Genomic DNA, 25671 nt, shown 5'->3' on the forward strand with positions numbered 1-25671 from the left:
AAAACAGCTCTGAAGCCTGCCTTGCATATTGCGTTGAGTTTGGCTCAGGATTCCTTTGTTCACAGATAGATTTTTCCCCCCTGCACATTATGTGGTGGATGTGTTTGAAAAGGCACGTTTGAAAGAAAATAGTAAGCATTGCCCTGTTTGAGTTTCATTCCAATTGCAGTAGGGAGAAGGCCTTAGCAGAAAGGTCGAACACCCTCTTAAAAATCAGCTGTTCAACTTACAGGTGTCCTTGGTTAATGATTACTCATTCAGTGATGATTTGCACTTACCGCAGCACTGAATGAGTGGTACTTATGACCAGTCCTGTCCTGAGAATTCTGGTTCTGGTAGCACATCACAGTCATATGGTCACCATTTGCAACTTTCTTTCCTGGCTTCCAACAGGCCAAGTCACTGGGAAAGCCGGCAGGGGGTTGCAATTGGTGACCACGCTTAATGACCCTTGTTGATTCACGTAACAACAACAGTTCTGGTCCCAATTGCTACGGTTAACCAAGGCCCGCCTGCCCTTGTCTCTGGAAGACAGGATCCTGGCCCCAAAGTGCCCAAGTTGTTCCTCTAAACCAAAGCCTCCGCCTCATTCCAGGCCTTGGCCCCAATTCCTCCTCCACCCCAGCACACGAAGTCGGCAGGAGAACATCGGTGCTCTTCTCCAAGAAGAATCCCAAAACCGCTGTGCCCCCAAAGCGGCCTGGGCGCCCCCCCAAGAACCGCGACAGTCAGCTGGCTCCTGGTCATGGGAACAGCCCCGTGGGGCCCCCTCAGCTCCCGATCATGGGATCCCAGCGGCAGCGCAAGCGGGTGAGGAGCCCACGCCCCAGCTCCAGCTCCGACAGCGACAGCGACAAATCGGCTGAGGATGCTCCGATTGGTGAGTGAAGCTGCAGGGAAACCTTGAGCACCGGACCTTGGTTCTACTTTTATGTGCATTATAGCAATAGCACTTAGACTTACGTGCCGCTTTTCAGTGCTTTGCAGCTCTCTCTACAGAGTCAGCCTATGGCCCCCAACAATCGGGGTCCTCCATCTGGGCCTCAGAAGTATGGAAAGCTGAGTCAACTTTGAGCCTGGTGAGATTCGAACTGCCAAATTGCAGTCAGCCGGCAGTCAGCAGAAGTAGCCTGCAGTACTGCACTCTCGCCACTGTGCCACCGTGGCTCTTATGAAAGAAGAGGAGTTTGGTTTCCTGTAAAGTCTTCCCTAAGGCTTCCCTGAGAACGTAGTGGCTCTTAATGAGAGTAAATCTGCAAAGGATCTGACTTTAAGGGTGCAGTACTGATAAAGGCTCTTGGATAAATATTTATTGTTTTAATTCAAAATGTCACTGTGAAGGAAAAGGGCCATTATATAAATGAGCTCAGTACACGGCCGATAGATAAATGCTTACTTTTTGTATCATATTAAGGCATGGTTTATTGAATCATGTTTTACTGAATGTGTTTATACAACTTGTTAAGTCTCAAGCAAACTAAATCAAACTGATGGCTTGGCATGATTTGTGAACCCTGCCACAGTTCAACTTCTTTTCTTTCTTTAATAAAAAAAAATCCATATTGGGAACCAAGGAGAAGCATGGATAATAAATTCTATATTCTTATACAGTCTAAGCCTTTCCCCTAGTCTGACAACCCTCCACACAGGATGGCCTACAGCTCTCTTAGTCTCAGCCAGAGCTCTCAATGGGACTAATTAAATGGTGCTTTTTTCTTTCCTCTTGTTAGAAAATTAACCAAATAATGCTAGCAATAAATTAGAGATGAATTCAACAAACCAATGAATATCTTCCCTAGTTATGTGATGATGCCAACCAATAATAGTTAGGATATATATTTGTAGACAAACATTCTGATGTAAGGCTGTAGCCCAGTTGCCTTTTATTGCACTCATGCTTGTTTGTTTGTTTTTAAATGTACATGCAGAGTTGAAACACACCTAAAAATGCCAAGTCTTGCCTCTCTGATTTGGGAGTCAGGCTGCAGGGGTTCCATATTGAGCCCACTATGGAAGTCCAGTGTTTGGGACCTGGAGCCGACTGTCCGGAAGCAGCTTGTGCCAGTTATCGGGGAGTAATGATGGCTTGGGGAGGAAAAAAAAAAGTTTTTTCCTTATTATATACCCTGCTTTTCAGCTTATGTATGCGCTCAACCGAGTCGAAAGGGAGTGCCTATATAAGCAGGAAGCAAGGTACATATTTAATAAGGAAATAAAGCATTTCAAAAAATCAATTATTAAACAGAGTTGGGGATAATTGACAGACAAGAGTGTTGGCCTCTTAAACCAGCTTAGCCTCTTTCTCCTCAAGATTTCTACTTTTACAGTACAGTTAGTCCTCAACTTACAACCGTCCATGTAGCGATCATTTTATATTAACAACGGCCCTGAAAAATGTGACTTATGACAGTTTTTCACAGGACCACTGTAGGCGAATGGCTCCTATTTATGAGGGTTGCAGTCTTCTGTGGTCATGCGATCCCCTTTTGGGATTTTTCTGACAAGCCAAGTCAACAGGGAAGCCAGATTCCACTTAACCACCGTGCTACTGACTTTTAACAACTGCAGCGGTTCACTTAACAACGGTGGCAAGAAAGGGAGGCAAAACTCACTTAGTGACTGCCTTGTTCAGCCACAGAGATTTTGGCCTCGGTTGCGGTTGTATGTTGAGGACTACCCGCAGAAGCCAGGCGCAGACAGATGCCTCCATACCCAGATGCCTTTGCTTCTTGATCCGTGACCTCAACTTTCGTCCATTGTTGCCCGACAGTAGCCCTGGCAGGAAGCTTTTGTCCCCGGTGAGCTTTACTGCAGCCATTAGACCCCAGGCTTTTCTCTGATGGCTTCGTCTCTCCCTCCAGATCTGCCAGCTAACGGTTTCAGCAGCGGCAGCCAGCCAGTCAAGAAGAGCTTCCTTGTCTACCGCAGCGGCTACCTCCCACGCAGCAGCTCCGATTCCGAGTCAAGCAGCACCAGCACTAGCAGTGCAGCCTCAGATCGCACCAGGTATACCAGAAGGCCCAGCCTGCCGCGAAAACTCTGCTTTTGCGGCGGCCCCGTAACTCTTGAGGGCGTTGTTCTTCAAGCCTGTCAGGGTTTTCTTTTCATCAGCACCTTAAAGGTGCAGTGCCACAAGGGCATTCGGCAATAGCAGTAGCATTTAAGACTTATATACCACTTCACAGTGCTTTTACAGACCTCTCTAAGCGGTTGACAGTCAGCCTATTGCCCCCAACAATCTGGGTCCTTATTTTACCCACCTCGCAAGGACGGAAGGCTGAGTCAACCTTGAGCCTGGGGTGAAATTTGAACTGCCAAATTGCAGGCAGCCACAGAAGTAGCCTGCAGTGCTGCACTCTAACCACTGCGCCATCCTCTATCTACTCTGGTAGGGAGTGCTCTTTGAACCTCCTAGGTTGTATGGATCAGAGTATAGAACAGGCCAACTGGCACTTACTAGCAAGGAAAGCCAAAGGAAAGGTACCGGGCAGATTGCTGACACTCTGTAATGGTTGCATCTTTCCAGTGAGATGTGCCCTGAGAGGAAAATTAGACAAGACTCAGTGGCTTTGAGTCTTGATAGCTATGTATGATTTCTAGTATCTACAGGCAAGACGTCTCAAAATTGTTGAGTGAAAGCATGCAGCGGGCCGTGGCTCTTAGCTTCTGCCTTTTGCATATAAACGATTCATTTGCACAACCAGCCTGGGAAACAAGGTACAAAGGTTATTTGGACTCGCCCTGTTTGTCCGTCTTCCTCGGGTTCTCCTGCCAGTTGCTTGGGAGGCCTCGTCGTTCCTAGGCCAAGTTCACGGAAAGGCTTTCTGGGCTCCCTTATCCTCAGCTTCCACTCCTCCCAGTGCCGCTCTTCCTTCCAGCCCCTTGGTTGTGGTTAACGCCTCTCTGGGCCCCACCTCTGAGACCGTTATTTCTCCCTTACAGCACGACGCCTTCCAAGCAAGGCCGAGGGAAGCCTTCTTTCTCCCGAGTAAACTTCCCGGAGGACAGCAGCGAAGACACGTCAGGGACGGAAAACGAGTCCTATTCGGTGGGAACCGGCCGAGGTGTGGGCCATGGCAGTGAGTATAGGAGAGCCGATTTCTTCTGGTTTCCCCGTCAGGGCTGGGTTGGCAAAAGGATGGCAAAGACCCCCCCCTTTTTTTCCTTCTGCTGTGTGCAGTGGTCCGGAAGAGTATCAGCCGATCAGCCGGATGGCTCTCTGAAGATGAAGATTCTCCTTTGGATGCCTTGGACTTAGTGTGGGCCAAATGTCGGGGTTACCCATCTTATCCAGCTTTGGTAGGTTTGAATATGTACCCGGGGTAGATATTTGTATGTATCTCTTGTGTGTGTGTGAGAGAGAGAGTGAGAAATTATCAGAATAATAGAATAACAGAGTTGGAAGGGACCCTGGAGGTCATCTAGTCCCACCCTCTTTTCAAGCAGGAGACTCTATTTCAGACAAATGGCTGTCCATTCTCTTCTGGTGATGGAGCACCCATCGCTAAGTATTCATTTGACCAGAAAATAGAAAGAAATACATTATAGTTTGATCCGAAGAGTGAACTTCTCTGGCTTTGTAAAGCCAGCTAGTCTTCACAATCCTGCAGCCTTCCTGCCGTTCTAAATGCTAGTCGGCATCTGGGTTTGAATGTAAACTTCTGCTGGCCTGGGATACCCTCAGAGGATACCCTCCCTTCTAGATGGACAAAAAGAGTTGTTTTGTTGAAATTCAAAGGCAGAACCCTGGGGAAACAGGGAGCGGAATTGCTGCACCTGAGCTGCGGTGTACCGTCTCCTGGAAAGACCTGATAAATGGCTGGGATTGTTTCCAGAGACGATTCAGGCAAAAGAAATAGTTTTGCCTTGAGAAACCAGTTATCTTTAAGAACTAGATAAATATTTTAGGCACAATCTGCATTGAAGTTTAATTTATTTTGACTCTGTGTGCTTAAATCCAGTAGTCTTTTTTATTTCTGCACATACTCGGTGACTGTGCATCTTTCAAATGTGTTGAGACCATAGGGGTTTTTTTTTTCCGAGCGCAGTAAAACTAGGGGCCTTGTGTAATTACATCAGACCACTGCCTATTTTGGGAGGGGGGCAGAGGGGGGGGGTCAGTTCCATACATTTTTCTGCTGCTGTTTTAACTTGTCTGTCCCCGTAGGCGGGGTGGGCTTCAAAAATTTTAGCAAAGGGTTCTCTGCTCGGTTGCTGGATGGGCGTGGCCATGATGGGTGTGTCCTAGTCCAGCGGTCACCAACTGGTAGGCTGCGAGAAAATTTTGGTGGGCCACAGAGAAATCTCACCCCCAGAGCACCCCACCCCCAAAGCAATTAATCCAGGCTGTGCAGAAACACAAGGCTGCACTGCCCACATGACCCATGGGAACCTTCCCTGCCCACTCACTCCTTACCTGGCAAACTTGCCTGCTAAGTTGCTATTTTTCCTTTTTTCCCCCGACCATCAGCTGTTCTGCTGTGCTGGGAGATTTAGATTAGCTAGGAAGCAGGAAATGGTTGCCTTTCTTGCTTTCTAGCTAGTCTTTAGATGTCCAGCTCTGCTTTTAAGCACAGCCGAACTTCCCTTAGGACTGAAGGTTCTATTATTCAGTGCAGACTCACAGCAAGCGAATTTTATGTGACAGACTGAGCTAGCTGATGGCAGATAGATAGATCTCTGGATGAATCTGTGATTTTGTGAGCAAATCAATCTGCCTGCCTGCTTTGCCTGATTTTGGGTAAAAGTTGCTCTTTTTTAAATAAAAAAATCAATATTTACATACATGGTGTGTTGTGAGTTAATTTTGTGAGTTTGCTTGCAAGCAAATTTTATGTGACGGACTGAGCTAGCCGATGGCAGATAGATCGATCTCTGAATGAATCTGTGATTTTGTAAGCAACTCAATCTGCCTGCTTGCTTTTTTTTTATAAAAGAATCAATATTTATATAAATATTTATAATATTTACATACAAGCCATGCCCAGCCAGTCACATGACCACCAAGCCACACCCACAAATTAGGCCACATCCACAGAACCGGTTAGTGGTCCTTGGGATTTAAAATTATGAGTTTGGTGGTCCCTGAGGTCCAAAAGTTTGGCGACCCCTGGCCTAGTCTGCCTCCTGCACCACAGCAGGGGGAGGCGTTTTTGCCCTCCCTGGCCTCCAGAGGCTTCCCTTGAGCCTCTGGGAGGGCAAAAATGGCTTCCCTGGGCTCCGGAGGCTCTCTGGAAACGGGCTCATTTCCGGCCTTCCTGAACTTCCGGAAGACTCGTTTTTCGCCCTCCCTGAGCCTCCGCGCAAGACATTTCGCTTCTCGTCTTTTGAAGACGTTTCTCTTTTCAAAAGAAAAAAACAGAAAGTCCAGTTGCCTCCTGAAAAAGCTCCTTTGGGACAACCATGACCTGGATGGCTGAGAGTCTCTGCAGACACATTTATGGCAGGGGGTTTCTCAAACTTGGCAAACCTAACTGGGGAATTCTGGGAGTTGAAGTCTACACACCTTCCAGTTGCCATGGTTGAGGAACGTTATTGTTTTGGCCCTGCTGATACCATTCCATCCCTTTCTTACCGAACAGTGTATTTGCCATGTTATAAACGATATAACTTGCATAGTCAGAACCTCCTCGCCCAAGGACAATCCTAATAGAAACAGCAGGGTGGCAATTATTTTTTTTCCTACGCACAACATCTGAGGTTTTGTCATTGCAGTATTGCAGAATTCTTGGCAGGTTTCCACACACAGCAGAGAGTCTTAAAAGATTTGATTTTTTTTCCCCCTTCTGCAATTGCAATTCCCATCATTACTGACTTGACAGTTGGATATGTCAGCTGGAGACTATGAGGACTAGTGTATCTGAAGAGATTAGACTGGGGAAAGGTGATAAGAAATGAGAAACACGTTCGTGTGGAAGAAGAAATCTCTGAAAGTTAAGGTTTTAGGAGACCATGTTCTATAACTAACAGCAAAAGACTATTTGGTGAACTCTGGTCAAATTGGAGTTTACAGCCGAGTGTTTGACTTTGCATCCAAGATGCTACATTCATTCTCAATCCTTTGCTGCAGGTGCACATAATCCGGGTCTGTTCCCTTTTTAATCTGCTTTTCTGCAAACCTCTCCTTATCACACATCATATAGATGGCTGATCTTTTCCCTTCTGTTCGTGGTAGATCATTGATCCGAAGATGCCCCGGGAAGGGATGTTCCACCATGGTGTCCCCATTCCTGTGCCCCCCTTGGAGGTATTGAAGCTGGGAGAGCAAATGACTCAGGAAGCACGGGAGCATCTCTACCTGGTCCTCTTCTTCGACAACAAGCGCACCTGGTAAGGGCTGCACCTCTTTCCCTTTCCCGGGTCCCAAAAGCTACAAAGAAAGGGCAAGAGCTCAATCAATCAATCAGAACAGAGCTGGAAGGAACCCTGGAGGTCTTCTAGTCCAACCCCCTGCTCAAGCAGGAGAGACAGGGCTGGGGGAGTTAGGGGCTGGGAGAGGAGGAGTGGGAACAGGGGGATGGAATAGCCCTCTTGTTTTGGGAGTGACTTTCGCACATTCCCTTCCTGCAGGCAGTGGCTGCCCCGCACCAAACTCGTGCCCCTCGGCGTGAACCAGGACCTGGATAAGGAGAAGATGCTGGAAGGCCGCAAGTCCAACATCCGGAAGTCTGTCCAGATTGCCTATCACCGAGCCATGCAGCACCGGAACAAGGTGCAAGGAGAGCAGACCAGCGACTCCAGCGAGAGCGACTGACCCTCCGAGGGGCTCCCGCCCTGGGTGCTCATTCAGTGCAGCTGGACTGTACGGGAGAAGAGAGCAGGGAGCTCCAGCCTTGGGAAGCCTGGCTGCAGGGACCTGCACAGAGCACCCAACAGCTCCTCCAGTGTGCTGGGCACACCCACAGAGCACTGTGCCCTTCACGTGGGCAAAGCCTACCTCTTGTGCCAGCCTGCCCTTCCTTGTTCCATGCCTGGAATCGCCCTGACCAGCTGCACGAGCAATACCCAGCTGCCTGCCTAGCTCCTATGGGCAGTACCCTAACTCTCTGGGTCTTTAAGGCTCTAGACTTTTGTAAGATACTGTATAATAGTGGGAGAATGTAAATTATTTGGGCTGCTCCATACACCTACCCCTTCCCAACATACAGAGTCTGGCCCCGTTTCCCTGCATCATAGCACCTGTCCAGATCCATCAGCCTTTCCTCGGCCCAGCCCCACCGACACTCTGCAGAGCAGGGCCACCATCTTCTCACTTGCACATTTTGATACTATAGCTTTTTGGAATCTGACTCAGCCTGATCCCCTTCCTCTTCCCCCCAATCCCCCCACCACCACCTTGTAGAAACATGGCTCTTTCTGCTGCAGCCGGGTGGGCATTTGTACTTGTATTTATTTTGGAGAAAGAAGATCTCTATTGATTCTTAGAAAATAAAATGGCTCTTTTGGAACCAAGCGGGCTCGTTGCCTTTTTAAAATTCTCTTTGCAGAAAGGACAAGGGAATCCATGGTCATGAGAAGATGTGCTGACTCTTTGTTGTCTGTTTTCTCGGCTTCAATTAATCACTTGCCCAACCATTCGAGCTATCTTTAGTATCCTGTTATCAGGATTAGCATAGCCATCACCATTATTTATTGGGCATCAGCCACATACGTAAGATTTCATATCTAGAAACGGTGAGGATTGACTTTGTAGAAAAATCGGGTAAGGAATTGTTTTCATCATTCCTTGTATTTTAGTTTACTGCATTGAAACTTCATTTTTCCTTCAAAGGGCTCAGAGCATCAACAAATTATTCTCAAAGCTTTTCCCATCCAGATGACAAAGATCTTGCAAATTTTAGCACTATAACTTGTATAATAACACACTTGTATAATAACACATTTTGGACCAATAGTGCTAAATATGCATATGGTATTTTTTTTTAAAGCTTCTAATTACTTATTTTGGAGAGATTGTTGTCAAATCTATTCATTTCATCCAATGTTTAGATAGTGCCTTTCCTCCTACTGCAGTCACTTCATTTGTCGTATTTTAAAAGAAAGCTTTAATTTCCTTTTTCCCCCCTAAAGAGCCTTTTTGGAAGATCTAAACTGTGTGAGAATCATTTCGTGTAATTATAAATAAAAAATACATCCTAACATTGTGGGAGTATGAAGCTGGGATTGTTGTCTGCATTAGAAAAAAACCAACAACAGCAAAGCAGAAACACTTTCCCACCCCACCATCTCTAATTCACCAGGGCTAAACTCGTTTTCCCAAAGGCGTAAGGTCGCCCCCAAACCTAAGGAGGCTCTTCACCTACAAAACAGTGGATGCGTGGAGAAATGGTGGAGGATAAGACAACAAGCAGACAATGAAGCAGGAAGTGATATTCGGAAATGTACAGTTGCTACAGGAGGTTAAGCAAAAGGGCAACTACCGGGATTACAAATGATTGTAAGCAACCCACTGTACTCCAGTTGTCTTTTTAAAAAAACCCTTTGAGATAACCATGACCTGGAAGATTCAGAATCTCCAGAGACATTTAACCCATTGTGATGTGATTCCTACTTGGAGTTTGGCTTAGACTTTGGGCTGGAGTTTGGTAGCAGTCAGAAAGACCAACTACATCAAGGCAGCATTTAATCCCAATATACAAGAACTTTTGGAGGAAGGCAAAAATTGTGTGCCATTATAAAAATTTTAAGACTGTTGCTATAAGGAATAACTATCATTATTTACATGGCTACATCAACTTACAAAACCTAGGAGGATGGCATTAACCCAGGGCAAGTATTATTAGGAAAAGCATGGACCACAATAAAGCAGTTTGTACAGTTATCTTCTATGCTATGATGTCTCCAGTCTGAAAAACAAAGAATCCTCACAAGCATAAAAAGGGTTAAAAAAAACTTGTTTGAGTAAGAACTCTGATTTCACACAACTTGCATACTATTTTAGTATAAAATAGTATAGAGCTGGCCTTTAAGATGGTTAATTAATTATAGTATCCAAAGATCAAATGTATCTCATTTAAATTATTGTAATTTTTAATGAAATGTGTATTTGAATGATTGATGATGAAAACTGGTTTAAAATTAAATATGCATTATATACCCGCTAATTTTATCAATTTGGGTAATTTTAAAAAATGCATTACTTAGAAGAAGAATCTGGGATTCAAATGTTATGAGACAGATAGCATATACTATTTATAATTCCAGCTTCTGCTTCAATGCTCAGCATATTTATCTGGTGTGATCCTATTATTCTTAATGTGAATTTTAGCAAGTAAACAGCTAAAAGAAGTGGAATTCTAGCTTTTTTGTTGCTGTTAAGACCAAACCATAGTGTTTGAGGATCAAGTGTTTAATTCAAATGCCTTCCAGCACTTTCTTCAGGAGAGATTAAGGACTTATCACCTTGAAATGTCAGCAGTTAAGTGTTCCCCTATACAGTACTATACAGTACTATATGTCCTTTATCAATAGCGTACATTTTGAAAGTAAAATACCACTGCGTGTTAATTTATATGGCATGTCAAGGCGAATCTGGGTGGGGAAGAGCATTTATCTCTTCTTTTATGTATCTTTTCTTTTATGTACACTGAGAGCATTTGCACCAAGACAAATTCCTTGTGTGATCAATCACATTTAGCCAATAAAGAATTCTATCTATCTGTCTATCTATCTATCATCTATCTATCTATCCTATCTAAAACAATATAAATAACTTTAAACCAAACGGACAAAAAAGGCTGCCAAGAATAAAAAAAAACCCTCAGAATAACAACGATGCCCCTAATCCGGGCATGACTAACTTTCCAACTCCCATGGAAAAAAGAGGGGGGGAAGGATAATAGAAAGGATGCTTGCATTATTGTTTTCTGCCTGGAACTCTTGCTAGATATTTAAACTGCGATTATAGCAAAGAGTATCCAGCTCAAGGAACATTGTGCTACCATCTACTGGCTATCCTGATTTTGACATCCCAGGTAATGGTAGACCCATTTCCGTTTTCTCCTGAAAGGGCCACTTCCTTTCCCATCCGCCTTGTAACGTACAAGAGACCCTTTTCATGCCTATCAAGCCTTAAACCCGCGGACAGGAAGAATTCGCCTTGTGCCCAAAGACCCGGGCTTCCGCCCAAGCAGACTACAAAGACCTCCTCTCGCAGCCTAGAGCGGAGAGCGGTTGCCCCGCTCTACCCCTGCGCGGCCCCTCCTCTAAATTCAGGGGCCGTTCTCTATGGTGATCTTACGGACACGGAGGTACGGGTTTTGCGCCAAACTGGTGCAGCGAGAGCTGCGCGCTCCTCCCTGCCTCCTCCCTAAGGACAGCGACAGCAGAAGGTACAACATGAACGCCCGGCCCATCCAGCTGCCTCGAGCGACTCCCTGGCGCTCCCTGCCTTGCCCGCGCACCGAACTCCGCCTCGACCTGGTACTCTGTGGCGGGCAGACCTTCCGGTTAGTGCGCCCCCTGGCGGCTCCCAGCCAGGAATTGCAATCTTTTTCAAAAGCATCCCCCTTGAATTTGGCCCTTTGGCCCTTTTCTTTCTTTCTTTGTATCGCCGTCGCCCTTGGGCGGCTTTTCCTCAGTAGTCATGTTTAGTTTGTCCTCCTCTGGGATTGCTGCCTTGCTTCCCCTTGGCTGCGCCCCAAGGTTGTGCAGGTTTTGGGGTGCATAGAGGCCCAGTGCATGCATAAAAGCCCCGACAGGGTCGCGCGCGAGAGAGAATAGGGGTGGGGTGGGGGAGAAGAGCGAGAGATACTGGCGATAACGTTCTGCTTCTGCAAGCAATGCTTTTGCAGGCTTTTTCCATCATTCGCAACGACCAATCTTTTTTTTTAATTATTATTATTATTTTGGTTCATCTCCCATTTGTAAGAGAAACGAAGATGAGCACCGCCCCCTATTAGTTGGTAAGGGCTGGCGAAGTAAAATCCGCAGGGATTCCTTTCCCTTTACCACTTGTAAGAAGGATCTTTCTTTTTTGCAAAGAGAGAACGGCACTCCGTAGGTTTTGGGGGGAAGGAAGGTTACCATTTGCATTTTGCTAATGGTGCTACCCCTTTTCTCCCTCCTTCCAAAGCCACAGCATCATTAGATGTTTTAAAAAACCCTTCTAATTCTTCTAAGCATGATTGATCAGTAGATTCTATCCAGTCCTTTTAAATTCCTTTGTTTTCTGCATATAATCTTGGGCTCCAAACCATTCCCCCTGGGCACAGCCATTGGCTCTCTGAATTCTCTCATGCTGCCATTGTATTGTCAGAGAACCTGAGAGATCACTGCAATAGAAGAAGATATAGGTAGCTTAGGGGTGAACGGGGGAGTCTTTATTACTCTCTGAGCTCTGAGTTGTTTGCTTGCAGATGCTTCATTGTCCACCAAGGATTTTATAGATCACTTACAGACCTATGAAAAATCTCCTGGATCAGGTGAAATCTGCAACTAAACAGAACAGGTACAACAGATTGTTAGGACTACAAAAAAAAACAACACAATTGTAACCAGCCTGCCTTCCATTGAGGACCTGTATACTTCACAAGCCAGAAAGAGGGCTGAGACAATATGATATTTATAGACCTCTCATCCTAGACATAAACCGTTTCAACTTCTCCCCTCAGGATGCCGCTATAGGGCATTGCATGCCAAAATAATTAGGCAAAAAGCTAGTTTTTCCGCCATGCCATCACTCTGCTAAACTCACAACTCCCGCAGCACTTATGCCTAAAGATATTTACCAATGTAGTAGGGCTGTATTACTGTTATATTTGTCATCTTCTTAAAAGGCAACTAGACTTTGTTTTTCCTTGCAGATGTTTCGCTTCTCATCCAAGATGCTTCTTCAGTTCTGACTGACTGGTTTAAATCCTTCCATCCTCCACCATTTAGTCAGAAGCGAAGAAGCTTCTAAGACGAGAAGCAAAACGTCTTCAAGGAAAAACCAAGTCCAGTTGCCTTTTGAAAAAGCACCTTTGAGACTGTTTCTCTAAAGTGACAAATTGCATTACATTGGCTTTCATCCACAATCTGAAATTCTTGAGAGGCTGTAACAAAATTTAGTCTGACTATCAGTTTTATTTTATTTGTATATTGTGTAGAATAGAGCTGGAAGGGACCTTGGAGGTCCTCTAGTCCAACACCCTGCTCAAGCAGGAAACCCTAAACCAGTCTTAAAAACCTCCAGTGATGAAGCACCCACAACTTCTAAAGGCAAAGCTGTTCCACTGGTTAATTGTCCTCACTCCTTAATTCCAGGTTGCTTCTCTCCTTGATTCGTTTCCTGCCTTCTGGTGCTTTGGAAAATAAACGGACCCCCTGTTTTTTGTGACAGTCCCTCAAATACTAGAATACTGCTATCATGTCACCCCTAGTCCTTCTTTTCTCTAGATTGGCCATACCCAATTCCTGCAACCATTCTTCATGTTTTTGTCTTTAGGCCTTTAATCATCTTAATTGCTCTTTGCACTTTTTCCAAAGTCTCAGCATCTCTTTTGTAATGTGACCAAAACTAGATGCAGTATACTGCGGTATTGCAGTATTCAAGGCTTTAAAGTAAGAAATACCATTAAATGACCTGGCTGACTGAGAATCTCTTTCAAATACCATTAAAGTTGCCTGTACTCTCAGAGGCCCGATTGTGAGATATATGAGAAAGGAGCTTCTCCTTGGTCAGTTGCAAGCAACGGAGTGCCTTTCTTCCAGAAATAAATTTATTTCTCCTTCCATTTTCAATAAAGGAATTAAGCCTGTACTTCCCAACCATTTTTTTTAATTGCATCACTAATAAAGATAATTGCATGTTAGCCAATAAAATTTAGATTGTTTACCTTTGAGTGCCATATAGATAAAAGGCAGGAAATAATAAGATAATAATTTTATAACTTTAGAAGTGATGTTTGGAGAAGGGAGTAGCTGAACAGTAGAACATAGGCCCAGCTTCTATTACTGGTTGTGCTGTCCCAGCCAAATAGTTCAGATATTTGATCAGAGTTGATTGGAGAGCAGCTGTCAGAGACGCTATCAAGTTAGTTGAAAAACAAGCTCACTACTGTAGCTATAAGAAGCTTCCTTTTTTTTTCTCTTCCCATTTTGCATGCTTAAAAGTTACTAGGCGTACTGTTTTCTTTTCATTATCTTGGCTCCTAAGATCAGTTAGCATTCTCATCATGCAATTTAATATAATTATTAATACTTAAAGTGAGGATACTTTCCAAGAACTGGACATTCCACACCATAACAAATCTGTGTATAGTGTTTTAGCATACCCCACTTCCATGCACATTAACCAGCAGTCGGAAGACACAATGAAAACTCCTTAATTTCACAACACCTGGATAGACTTAAATCATAGTTTCAACTGGGAAACTGTGACCATCCTAGAACAAGCCAAGTCCAGGGACACTAGAGAATACCTAGAAGCCTGACACCCTGACAAATCAGCCATCAATTGACAAAAACAATATCTACATACAGGTAGTTCTTGACTTACAACTACAATTGAGCCCAACATCACTGTCTCTAAGTGTGACAGTTGTTAAGTGAATTTTGTTCCATTGTACGACCATTCTTGTCACAATATCTACATACAGGTAGTCCTTGACTTAAAATTGAGCCCAACATCACTGTCTCTAAGTGTGACAGTTGTTAAGTGAATTTTGTCCCATTTTACGACCATTCTTGTCACAGTTGTTAAGTGAATCACTGTTGTTAACATTAGTCACATGGTTGTTAGGTGAATCTGGCTTCCCCATTGATTTTGCTTGTCAGAAAATCGCAAAACGTGATCCCATGACCCCCGGGACACTGCAACCGTCATAAATATGACTCCATTGCCAAGCATCTGAATTTTGATTACGTAACCACAGGGGACACGGTGGCTCAGTGGCTAAGACACTGAGCTTGTCGATCAGAAAGGCCGGTCAGTTCGGTGGTTCGAATCCCTAGCACCACGTGATGGAGTCAGCTCCCGTTATTTGTCCCAGCTTCTGCCAACCTAGCAGTTCGAAAGCATGTAAAAAAATGCAAGTAGAAAAATAGGGACCCCTTTGGTGGGAAGCTAACAGCATTCCATGCACCTTTGGCCTTTAGTCATGCCGGCTACATAACCACGGAGACGTCTTCGGACAGTGCTGGCTCCTTGGCTTTGCAGGGGAGATGAGCACCGCCCCCTAGAGCCGGAAACGACTAGCATGGATGTGCGAGAGGAACCTTTACCTTTACCTTTAACCACAGGGAATGCTACAATGGTCGTAAGTGTGAAAACGGCCATAATTCACTTTTTCATGCAGTTGTATGTTGAGGATTACCTGTCTTGACTGAGGTTCTGGGTAGCCTTTGTAGGTGACCCTTGGCTGTTTCTGATGCTAAACCAAGCCTGCGATTTTTCTCAGGTGGTCTGAAACCAGCCCTGGCTACTGGACTGGTGTGCTGGCTGGACGAGTCTGGACTCTCACTCAGTCTGAGGAACATCTCTGGTACACCTTACATGAGGAGGAAAAGGAGGACGGTGGCAGAGATGAAGAAGGCCTCTCCGAACCTCCCCTGAAGAAGAGCAGGAAGCAAACACAGCCAGAACCTAATCGTCCTGGGACAAGCGAACGTTCGGGCAGCCATTTGTCTGGAGAGCTGGCTCGGGCAATAGATGGGCTGACTCCTTCTCAGATCCTCCATGATTATTTCCAGCTGCATGTAAATGTATCTGCGCTATACCAGGGTTGGTCTTATGTTGACTCGCATTTCCGGGAAGTAGGTGTTAAATTCCCAGGTAGGCAAACTTAAAGAACTAGCACTGGAGAGTGATGTACTGCTACAATAAAAAAAAATATGGATGTTAAGAGATAGTACAATATCCTAATTTGTGTGTGAACACTTGTTTTCAGCGATGTTTTATTTAGTTGAGAGTAATTGACAAGTAGCAAAACTGTGCCTTATATCAAGAGCACAGAATTGAATTCTTAAATGTCTTTATTTGTATGCATCTTAGGGAACAAACATTGTCCTTGTCTGGCAGAGAGGGAGATTGGAAAACGAACAGAAAAGTGACCCCCAAAATGAGGCTTTCTTGAGGGCTCCTTGGTGCTCTCTGAGCTTGGTTGTTTTTTACAGACATTTTATTATTACCTGCACTGCGGATAATAAAATGCTGCACTGATGAAGTTACCTACATGGGTAATGAAATGTCTGCAAGAAAACAACCAAGCTCAGAGAGCACCCTCCTGTCAACCTTGAGCTACAAATACTTTCCTTTTTTGGTGAGGCTTTCTTGCTCAGGGTTCCCCCTCTCCTTACTGCTAGTACCCCGAAAACCCAGAAATCAGAAACCACTGTATAATTCAGCAGCGAAGAAAACTGAACTCCTTAGATTAAACATAAAGTACGTGACTAGTGATAGGAAACATAGCAAACGGATGGCAGGAAAAGACCTAGTGACTCTTTCTTCCCTCAGGCGTCCGGGTGCTGCGGCAGGACCCGGTGGAGTGTCTCTTCTCCTTTATCTGCACCTCCAACAATCACTTGTCCCGCATCACCAACATGATTCAACACCTGTGCCAGGCCTTTGGGCGCCGCCTCTGCCAGCTGGACACCAAGACCTATCACGCCTTCCCCTCACTGCAGGCAATGGCAGGTAAAACCTTAGGCCTCAAAGTTGCTTTGCGGCCTTTCCCTCCTCAAACCGTCCCGCCTACGTCCCTGACTCCTTCTCCGCTTCCTGTTCTATCCCCAAAAGGGCACACCAATGTCGGTAACAGTGTTGGAAGGGACCTTGGAGGTCATCTAGTCCAACCCCCATTCTCGCAGGGGACATGTACAATATCTGGTAAATGGCTGTCCAGTCTCTTCTTAAACGCTTCCAGACTACATCAAAAAGAAATACTCTTCTCTCTCCCCCCACCATATTAAAAGACATATGTGCTACATTCATATTCCTGCTTCAGGGAAAGCTGCCCTTTATCCATCTATTCCCCTGGTTGTCTCCCCCATCTTCCAAGATCATTCCCACATACTATTATTCATGCTGACTTGCATGTAACAGCCCAGGCAATGAGTTGAGTCTCGACCACGCAGCACAGAAGGATAGAGGAGTTTACTAAGACAGGCCTCATCAGGTAATCCAGTAGGCCAGGGGTGTCCAACCTTGGCAACTTTAAGGCTTGTGGACTTCGACTCCCAGAATTCCTCATGCTGGCTGGGGAATTCTGGGAGTTGAAGTCCACAACTCTTGTCAAGGTTGAGCATTCAGGTAGCAGACACATTCTCTGAAGGCTTCTCTTTGTCATCCTCTGGCATCTGCCATCTCCCTAATCCTTCTCCTCCAATCCTCACACCTGTTTCTTTCTTCCAAGCAACCTTTATGCTTAACAAGCACTAAGTCTGAAGAACTGGCACTTCCTCACATAGAGGCTTTCTCTTCACCACACATAGGGAAGTTCTTAGTTGACGTCAAAGATCTTTTGGAGTGTTTGCAGAATGCCAGAGGGGAGAGTGCGGGAACACTCTTTTTAACCTTCCTGTTTCAGATGGCCTTGGTCATAATTTCCTCTTTCCCCATTATCCGTTTAACTCAGAGGTCTCCAAACTTGGAAACTTTAAGACTGGTGGACTTCAACTCCTAGAATGCTGGCTGGAGAATTCTGGGAATTGAAGTTCACAAGTCTTAAAGGTGCCAAGGTTGGGGAGCCCTGGTTTAACTCTGGAAGGACCATTGGTCTGATTTCTGATATCTGTCTCCACTTTAGAGTCATAGTGCTGGCTGATTCAATGTGAAACTTTCCTACAGTTCTGCTTTAAATCGCAAAGTAGCCCTTTCTGAAATGATAAAGAGCATAGATAAGTAAATAAACATCCACGTACCTTAGTTGTGGTCATAATTCCTATCAGGACTTTTCACTTACTATGCTTTGTATACCACCGGTATCAAAATCTCTCAGCAATCTGCAGCAAGGAAAACCCTTGAGAGCCATGTGTTTTGTAGGCTCTCTCAATATGACTCTCTGAAGACCAATTCAACAGTTATTTAAGAACTCTTAATTTATTGTAGGTCATATAGCTGAAGAAATGCTTTAAGTGCTTGGGAACATGATTCAGAAAGGATAAGGAATCCATTGGCAATTCAGGCTTGTAAAAGATGAATACACCCAAGTGGACAATGATCTGAAGGAAAAGTCAACGTAAGATTGCACATGGAAGTGCTGGAAGTTTAATTTAAAAAGGGAATTGACAATTGTTGGGAATGTAGACATCCACAGATGGTTTCGGGCCTGTCTAGTCTTCTCACCATCAATCAATAGAACAGAAAGAATGAATGGAACTGGGAGAAGATACACAGGCTCGTAAACTAAACTTTGCCAAATCTTCCTTGAAAAATCCTTTGAATCTTTCCTTGGGCAAGGATACAGTTTTGTTAGATGTGTAAAGACGTTGCCAGTGAAGGGTTGACTTGATGCACTTCCTATTCGCACCTTCGCTTAATAGTTATTGCTCATTGCTAGAATGGAGCCAAGTAACTGGTAGCTTAGGTAACTGAAACAAGTTAAAATAGAATAAAATAGATCCCACAGATGAGCTACTAAGATCCATCCTGTAGCAGAAATTCTATTTGTTTGCCAAAGGAAAATTCTGGGTTTTTTTTTTAACAAAGGGTAACAGTTTTTTGAAAGATTTGGCGAGAACAGTAGCAAATGTACGGTTGGGACTAAAATGAACAAAACTAATCCTTCTCTGATTAAAATCTTAGTTTGGAGTAGGTAACTCCTGTTGGAAGAAATATCCTTCTGGGTTCAGTTCCAAGTGGGGAAAAAGATACTGGAAACATGGAGGCTATTTGGAAAGATGGTTTAATGGTAGACAGGACCACATGGCTTGAAGCTCCAAAGAAGGATGATCACATGCTCCAAGGTGATGGAAAGGAGAAAAAAGGGCCAGCCAAGATGCTAAGAGACCCTTATATACCCTCTGTTGGGTCGTACCTTAGTGTTTCCTGTTCCTGTGCAAGAAATTTATCCCATTGGCTGTCAGACTCCCAGGGTCAGGGGTCTTAGCTGACTTTGTAGGCTTTCCTGAGTTCCAGGCTTGGTTGAGTCTTGCTGGGTGATGATGATGCACTGAAAGGGCTCTTGGGCAATTGCTATACCTTTACCTGGAGATCTTTGTTATGTAAAGTATTCTGGCCCAGGCCTTAATGGCTCACCCATTAACAAAGGTGCGGGGGGCTGAGTTTCTGCCTCTCTGAGTTTCTACTTTACTCTTTTTAGGGGAAATACTCTGCCTTTTTAATATTTCCTAGGATATTTCAATTGTCTAGGAGAGGAGTGGGTACTAACTTCCTACACTCCGTTAAAATGATGGTATCATTCTATTGTTCCTTCAGTTGGCTGGTTGCAAGCTGTCCATTTCTCATTGTTAGGCAGTGGATTGATGTTTCACTGCTTGTTTATTTATTAAATTTACATGCCACCCATCACTCCCAAGAGGCAGCTCTGTTTCTTCTTGAAAATATAATTATTTCTGGATTTGGTTTCATTTCTCCACTTCTTGCAGGAGCAGATACAGAGGCTCGGCTGAGGGACCTTGGATTCGGTTATCGGGCACGGTTTATTAGCGAGAGCGCCCGGGCTGTCCTGAAGACTCTTGGAGGGGCCGCTGGCCTCCAGCAGTTGCGCACTGTCCCTTATGAGCAGGCCCGCCATGCTTTGTGCACCCTTCCAGGAGTGGGAGTCAAGGTGAGCATGAACCTGGCTCCCTCCCTCCCTGTTTTGCTGTTCAACCATAGCATGTGGGTTCAGTTGTGCCTGTGTGTAGTTGCGGCTTGTGAAAAAGGGTTTGCCAGTCACTTCTGTGGCCTGGTTCCGAAGGGCTCGGTAGTGGGCAGCAGCCTAGCGGGGTTGAGGACCCAGGATACAGAGAATATGGTTAAATTTGTTATGGTGCGACTGTTTCCTTTCCCTCTCAGGTGGCTGACTGTGTGTGCCTCATGGCACTGGACAAGACTGAGGCTGTACCAGTGGACACCCACATATGGCAGGTTGCCAAACGTTACTATGGCCAAGAGTTGGGGATGGGGGCCCGCAGTGTGACGGAGCGAGTCCATCGAGAGATCGGTGAGGGTGCTTTGGAACAGGTTCTGCTTGCTGGCGGCCATCTTAAATAGCAACATTTAGCAGCAGCAACAGCACTTATATACTGCCCCCTAGTGCTTTAAAGCACTCTCTGGGCAGTTTAGAACATCAGCACGTTGTCCTCAACAATCTAGGTCCTCATTTTACCGACTTCAGAAAGATGAAAGGCTGAGTCAAGCTTGAGCCCATCAGGATTGAACTTCTGACAGTGAGCATTGAGTTCGCCTGCAATACTACATTCTGACCACTGTGCCACCAGGGCTCTTGTGGGAGCGGAATTGGAGCACGGGGGTCTACCAGTTCGCACCTATTCGCTAGAACATCTTATTTCCTATAGTGGCCAATTATAAACTCTGATAAAACTGGAGGGCAATTAGCCTTACAGGAAGCAGGGAGGAATTATCAATAGCAGTTCCTTAAGCAAACTTTATTTCCACGAGGTTTCCTTTTTCATCAGGTAGTGTTACAAAGGATAGTCTTGGTAGAAGGAAGGATAACTAAACTAGATATGTCAGCTTACCTGGTCTTCCACTGCATTGCCTCTAGTTGTAGTCCAGTCTTGGGACACCTTGAGGTCTCTGGAAGACAGTTCCTAAAAGCATAGACTGAATGAGCTTCAGGGGAATAAAGTTAAGCAAAGGGCCTAGTTGAGCTCCATAAAGAAAATGTACTTTCCAACGGATGAAGGGCTTCAAGTATGTAGTAGCCTCTTGGATGAAAAGCCAAATATTTTTATGCTTGGAATGTTGCCATCCTAAATTGTAATTAACATGGGTAGAATGTTTGTTTTTCTTTCTCTATTTTTAAACCTCTTAAATCATAGAATGATAATAAACCCTAATCATATTATATAACCATTACTGCAACGAAACCATATTAAGATTTATGGCAATGTAAGAAAATGGCAAAATACTCTTGTAAAAGCCTCTTTTAGTTTGAAAAAAAAAACACCTTAAAATAGAAGGGATTGTTTTCTGGATATTTTGGAACAGGGGCCCCCTGTTATCTAGATGCATGCAGAACCATACATGGATATTTGAAGCTTGATGCAAGTTCTGTTAAGTGTTTCATTTCTCCTCCAGCAGCCCCCTGGAACTGAAATACAATTGTATGGGAAGGGATGTGAACTAATTTGAGAAATCAACCCTTATTCTGCTGTTCAGGCTCTGTGGGCTTGTTCTCTGCCACATTCTAATTGAAGTTTGTTTTTTTTTGCCTTCAGGGAATTTCTTCCGCAGCCTTTGGGGACCATATTCTGGATGGGCACAAGCGGTAAGTATGAAATTGCTTTCCTGTTCTCCCATTTACTGCTCAGTGCTCGCCGCTCACTGTTGCCAGAGGAGGGTAAGATGTCAGACTAGGAGAATCTTCCTCTGTATATGCTGCATAAACTTTCTGTCTTTCTTATATTAGCAAACTGCAGGATCGATTTAGAAGACACAGCTCAGCAACACTAGAATCTGAATTCTTAAAGCTGTCTATCTTACCTTTTCTAGTGAGTCCTCTGTTCTCATTTGGTGGCCAAAGTATTTGAGCTTAGCTTCAGTATCTGTCCTTCCCAAGAACACTCAGGGTTGATTTCCTTTAAGATTGATTTGATCTGTATACATGTGAGTTTCAAAAATTTGAATAACCACTAGGTGGAAGCACTGAGACAGGAAAAAATTCTCCTCCTGACCGCCATCCACAGGTGACCTGAGTATTTGCAGCCGTATCTGATAGGTCCCATTTTCTTTTTGAATAACTGTAACCCTTTGTGCCATCCAGATTTTTCCCTCTCTCGCCAGGTCCTGTTTTGTGCCGACCTAAGGAAGAACCAAGAGTCCCCAGATCCGAATGCCAAACACCGTTGCATCAAAGTGGCCCAGAGCAGCCACTCCACCTTGACATAGTAACTTCTCTTGCAGCTCCGCCTTATTTATGGGACTGATACGGGCAAGGAAGAAGAGCCTCCCTGCTAATGGCTGGAGCCAGAGAGAAATCACCCATGCTAAGAATAAGGATTCTGTGAGCCGCTGAGGAAGGCTGAGGTTGCTCGGGGATCCTCAGTTGCTCCTTTTGTTTTTTAAAATTTAATTGTTTGTTTTTTCCCCCACCAGAGGTTGCTTGTAGCCTAAGCATCTCATGGAGCTGCCATGTGTTTTAAACAGTAGAACGTTTCCCACTTCTTCCTTGTGACTTTTGTAATCGCAATAGGGCTTGCTGTGCATTGGTAACTGGGTATAAGGCAGACTTTTCAAGCAGGCCATGGGAGAATCATTATCTCTGAACCTGGGGGCCATCGATTTAGAACGTCAAAAGCATCATTGTTTGGAAAGAGGTGACAAACATCAGCCAGGGAGCAATATGGATTCCCATTAAATTCCCGTTAAATAGTGAGGTTGATAACAGTTGCCTGAGGGAAGAGATACATTGAATGGGCTTTCCCCAGAGGAACTTGAGCTATTGAGTCTGTTAAATATCACCAGTAACTTAATGGTTCCACATAAAATTAAGGTAAAGGTTTTCCCTGTCTCCTTGTAAGCGGGCGGTGTTCATCTCAATTTCTTAGCTGAGGGAGCCAGCGCTGTCTGAACTCACTTCCACGGTCAGGTGGCCGGCACGATTAATACAACGAGGCACACAGAATACAGTTACCTTACGATAGCTATTTATCGACTTGCTTTCGAACTGCTAGGTTGGCAGGAGCTGGGGCAAGGAACAGGAGCTCATCCTGTCGTGTGGCACCTGGGATCTCAAACCCAGGCTGACAGCTTTCCAACTTGCTGAGCCATCCCGCCTCTCATAAAAATAAGACTAATCCTTTTTTCAGAAGGGACAAAATGTATGGCCAAGTTCGTGTGCTCTCTCTCATTCATAAAACCGTGTATGTACTGGGCTGCATGCACTCTGTTAATGCTGAATCAATTCAGAGGCTGCTTGCGATAGGCTGACTTTGGGTGGTGGATCTATTCTCACCTAGGGGAGAATAGTGGGGGACATGTAGCAGTATTCCAGTATTTGAGAGGCTGCCACAAAGAGAAGGGGGTTAATTTATTTTTCAAAGCACCAGAGGGCAGGACAAGAAACAGTGGATGGAAACTAACCAAAGAGAGAAGCAACCTGGAACTTCCTAATGGTGCGAACAATTAACCAGTGGAAACAGCTTGCCTTCAGAAGTCGTGAGTGCTTCATCACTGGAGGTTTTTAAGAAGAGACTGGACAGTCACTTCTCTGAAATGGTATAGGGCAGTGGCGGCCAACCTTTTTGGGCTCCTGTGCCAAAAATTGTGCACGCTCGCGCTCATGTGCCAGCACCCAGAAGGCAATGCATGCCCCCCTGCCCCCTACGCATGTGTGTGCAATCCCCACCCCTAACCCTGCCGCCCCCTTAACTGTACTGCGCCTCACAGCTGATTTTTGGCTGGTTTGAGGCCTTTTTCAGCCTCCTAGAGGCTTGAGAAAGGCTTCTGCAGGCCCAAAACTAGGCCCCTTTCGTCACTTCCAGTATTTCCAGAAAAACAGGAAGTGATGAAATTGGCCTAGTTTTCAGACAGCAAAGCCTTCCTTAAGCCTCTGGGAGGCCAGAAAAGGCTTCAAAACTGAAAATCAGTTGTGAGGCGTGCGCATGCTCAGTGAGGTAAATTTGCCTGCAGCTTACCTTCCGGCACAAATGGTTCTGCATCCCACTTGTGGCATGTGTGCCATAGGTTCGCTTGAGCAGGGGGTGGACTAGAAGACCTCCAAATCTCTTCCAGCTCTATTCTTATTAATTGACCGTTGGACTATTAGCTAAGAGAAGAGGGATCCCTACCATTCAAAGTTGGCTGAGGGTGCTAGTGTTTGTTTTTTTTTTACAATATTGTCAGTCTTGCCACAATATTGTCTTGCCACACAGTTGTGTCCCATGCAGTAAGTTAATCTTACCTAACTCTAACTCAAATCCTTCAGTCTTTTGCCCACTTACCTGGAGAAGAGCATTCTTGAATTCAGAACAGGTTACACACCCGAGTAAATGAAGTGGGTTGCACTATAAGTGAAGACCATCTCCAGCTGATTTGTGTTTTGCTGATGATGATATTGTAAAGTAGAGGTCCCCAAATTTGGCCACTTTAAGAGTTGAAGTCCACAAGTCTTAAAGTGGCCAAGTTTGGAGACCTCTGTTCTAAAGTATGACTGGGGAATTCTGGAAATTGAAGTCCACAACTCTTAAAGTCACCAAGTTTGGAGACCCTTGTTCTAAAAGAAGCACTGGTCATTGGACATAAGGCTGATTTCCAGGTGGTTTAACCGAAGTGGCAACAGTATTTGTGGTGCCAGAATCCAGCGTTAATAGGAATGTGTTTTAAGAGGTACTTTGTTTCATTTATGGTAGGATGTTTTGATGCTCATCCAGATGTTGAGCCGATTCCTTTTTCTTTTTGTATTTGCTTACGTATATGTGTCACAACAGTTCCAATTCTCTTTTGCTGCCTCATGTATTTAGAACGCTACCCCTAATATTCAATCCCTTGTAATATCTACCTTTTCTCGCTTTCATGAACTTTCGTTGTTTCTATAAAGAAGTTGTACATTAGATTCCTAAACCTAAACGATAAGTGTGCTGCAGCCTAACTAAGCATTTTTCTGATTTCAAGCAACATTTATATTTCCTTGAATCTCGCTAACAGAACAGAGACATTTAAAGCGCGGCACCTGGTCTGGCTGTGGCCCGTTTTTTTTTATTGTGTACTGTTTTAGAAAACTGTTATATATACATATGTATTCTCTCTTGCCCGAGTCCATTTCTTCCTTTTGTCTTTGACCATTTCTAGTGGTTTTGGGCAAAGATCTACTTATTTTTATCCTTTTATAAAGTGCTTCTAAGTTATTTCTAAGTGATGTATCAATCATAATAAAACAATCCTGGTTTGTCCCTTAGGCCTCTTCTAGCATGGTTTGTCTGTTCACGTTAGTTCCCTTAATGATGGTTTCCTCTTTGGGGGCCGGCCTTTGGCAAACCTGGGGTGAGGCTCGGCTTGGGTGCTTCCCTTTTAATACACGAACAAGCAGCAGCCTAGAAACTTCAGAGTTATGAAGTTCCTCTTGAACTGAGATGGTGGAAGAAAATGAAAAGCTATAAGCCATAAGACAAAAATGAAAAGCTATAAGCTTTCAAATCAGTCAGGAGAAGAGACTGAAGCATGGGGAAAGCCCGAGTTATATCAGATAAATGGCTCCAGGTCTGCCATGGAGGAAGACGGGTAAAACATTTTAAGAATGGAATCTTCACTAGAAAGTTTCTCAGCTACTTTCAAAGAAAGAATTGCCAAATTCAATCTCCCACTTCTATTTCATGCAACTAAGAAGTCGAAGAGGAATACATGAATTTTATCAGTCTGTTCTTACTTTTAAATTCCACCCTCCCTCTCTTTCTAGCCCAAAAATACTAAAGATAATTTTACAACTGTTAGGGAGTATTGAAAACATGGGATCCCAGCTGCCTTTCCCCCACTTTGTACTGCAACCACCTGCAAAACTCTTACATTTTTTTCTCTCGCTTGGGTAACTCTGTAAGAGGGAAGCAAAATGACCACTCTTAAAACGT

At 44.6% G+C, this 25671-nt stretch overlaps 2 protein-coding genes across 16 annotated transcripts in view; both read left to right on the forward strand.

The window, feature by feature from the left end:
• Positions 1 to 8449, forward strand: part of BRPF1 (bromodomain and PHD finger containing 1) — a 31382-nt gene extending 22933 nt beyond the window's left edge. For 5 of the 14 annotated variants that reach the window (XM_087923478.1, XM_026717921.2, XM_087923473.1 and 2 more), the window contains 6 exons: positions 626 to 880; positions 2862 to 3006; positions 3943 to 4079; positions 4181 to 4299; positions 7175 to 7329; positions 7570 to 8449. In XM_087923478.1, coding sequence (XP_087779604.1) covers positions 626 to 880; positions 2862 to 3006; positions 3943 to 4079; positions 4181 to 4299; positions 7175 to 7329; positions 7570 to 7753 — 995 coding nt within the window. In that variant the 3' untranslated portion in view covers positions 7754 to 8449. Of the gene's footprint in view, positions 1 to 595; positions 881 to 2861; positions 3007 to 3942; positions 4080 to 4180; positions 4300 to 7174; positions 7330 to 7569 lie in introns of all 14 variants that reach the window. The other 9 variants (XM_026717920.2, XM_026717918.2, XM_087923470.1 and 6 more) reach the window with 3 other exon arrangements.
• Positions 8450 to 11051: 2602 nt separating this feature from the next.
• Positions 11052 to 25004, forward strand: OGG1 (8-oxoguanine DNA glycosylase). Of its 2 annotated transcripts, XM_026717968.2 has the most exons (7): positions 11052 to 11447; positions 15381 to 15754; positions 16436 to 16615; positions 19528 to 19709; positions 19940 to 20087; positions 21328 to 21377; positions 21893 to 25004. In XM_026717968.2, exons 1-7 carry the CDS (start codon positions 11227 to 11229, stop codon positions 21995 to 21997), a joined length of 1260 nt encoding a protein of 419 aa, XP_026573753.1. In that variant the 5' UTR covers positions 11052 to 11226; the 3' UTR covers positions 21998 to 25004. The 2 variants fall into 2 exon arrangements, with proteins under 2 accessions (XP_026573753.1, XP_087779606.1); XM_087923480.1 differs by lacking the exon at positions 16436 to 16615 and having other exon boundaries at positions 11152 to 11447.
• The last annotated feature ends 667 nt before the right edge of the window (positions 25005 to 25671 follow it).

The sequence above is a fragment of the Pseudonaja textilis genome, chromosome 2 (genome assembly GCF_049901715.1).
Source record: "Pseudonaja textilis isolate UNSWEBS1 chromosome 2, rPseTex1.2, whole genome shotgun sequence".
NCBI classification, from domain to species: Eukaryota; Metazoa; Chordata; class Lepidosauria; order Squamata; family Elapidae; genus Pseudonaja; species Pseudonaja textilis.

Bases quoted from the DNA above. Each gene is read 5' to 3' on its own strand.
- OGG1 (XM_026717968.2), top strand. From the start codon at position 11,227: ATGGTGATCTTACGGACACGGAGGTACGGGTTTTGCGCCAAACTGGTG. The intron at 16,616-19,527 runs GTAAAACCTTAG...CACTTCTTGCAG, and splicing joins CTCACTGCAGGCAATGGCAG to GAGCAGATACAGAGGCTCGG. The intron at 21,378-21,892 runs GTAAGTATGAAA...CTCTCTCGCCAG, and splicing joins ATTCTGGATGGGCACAAGCG to GTCCTGTTTTGTGCCGACCT.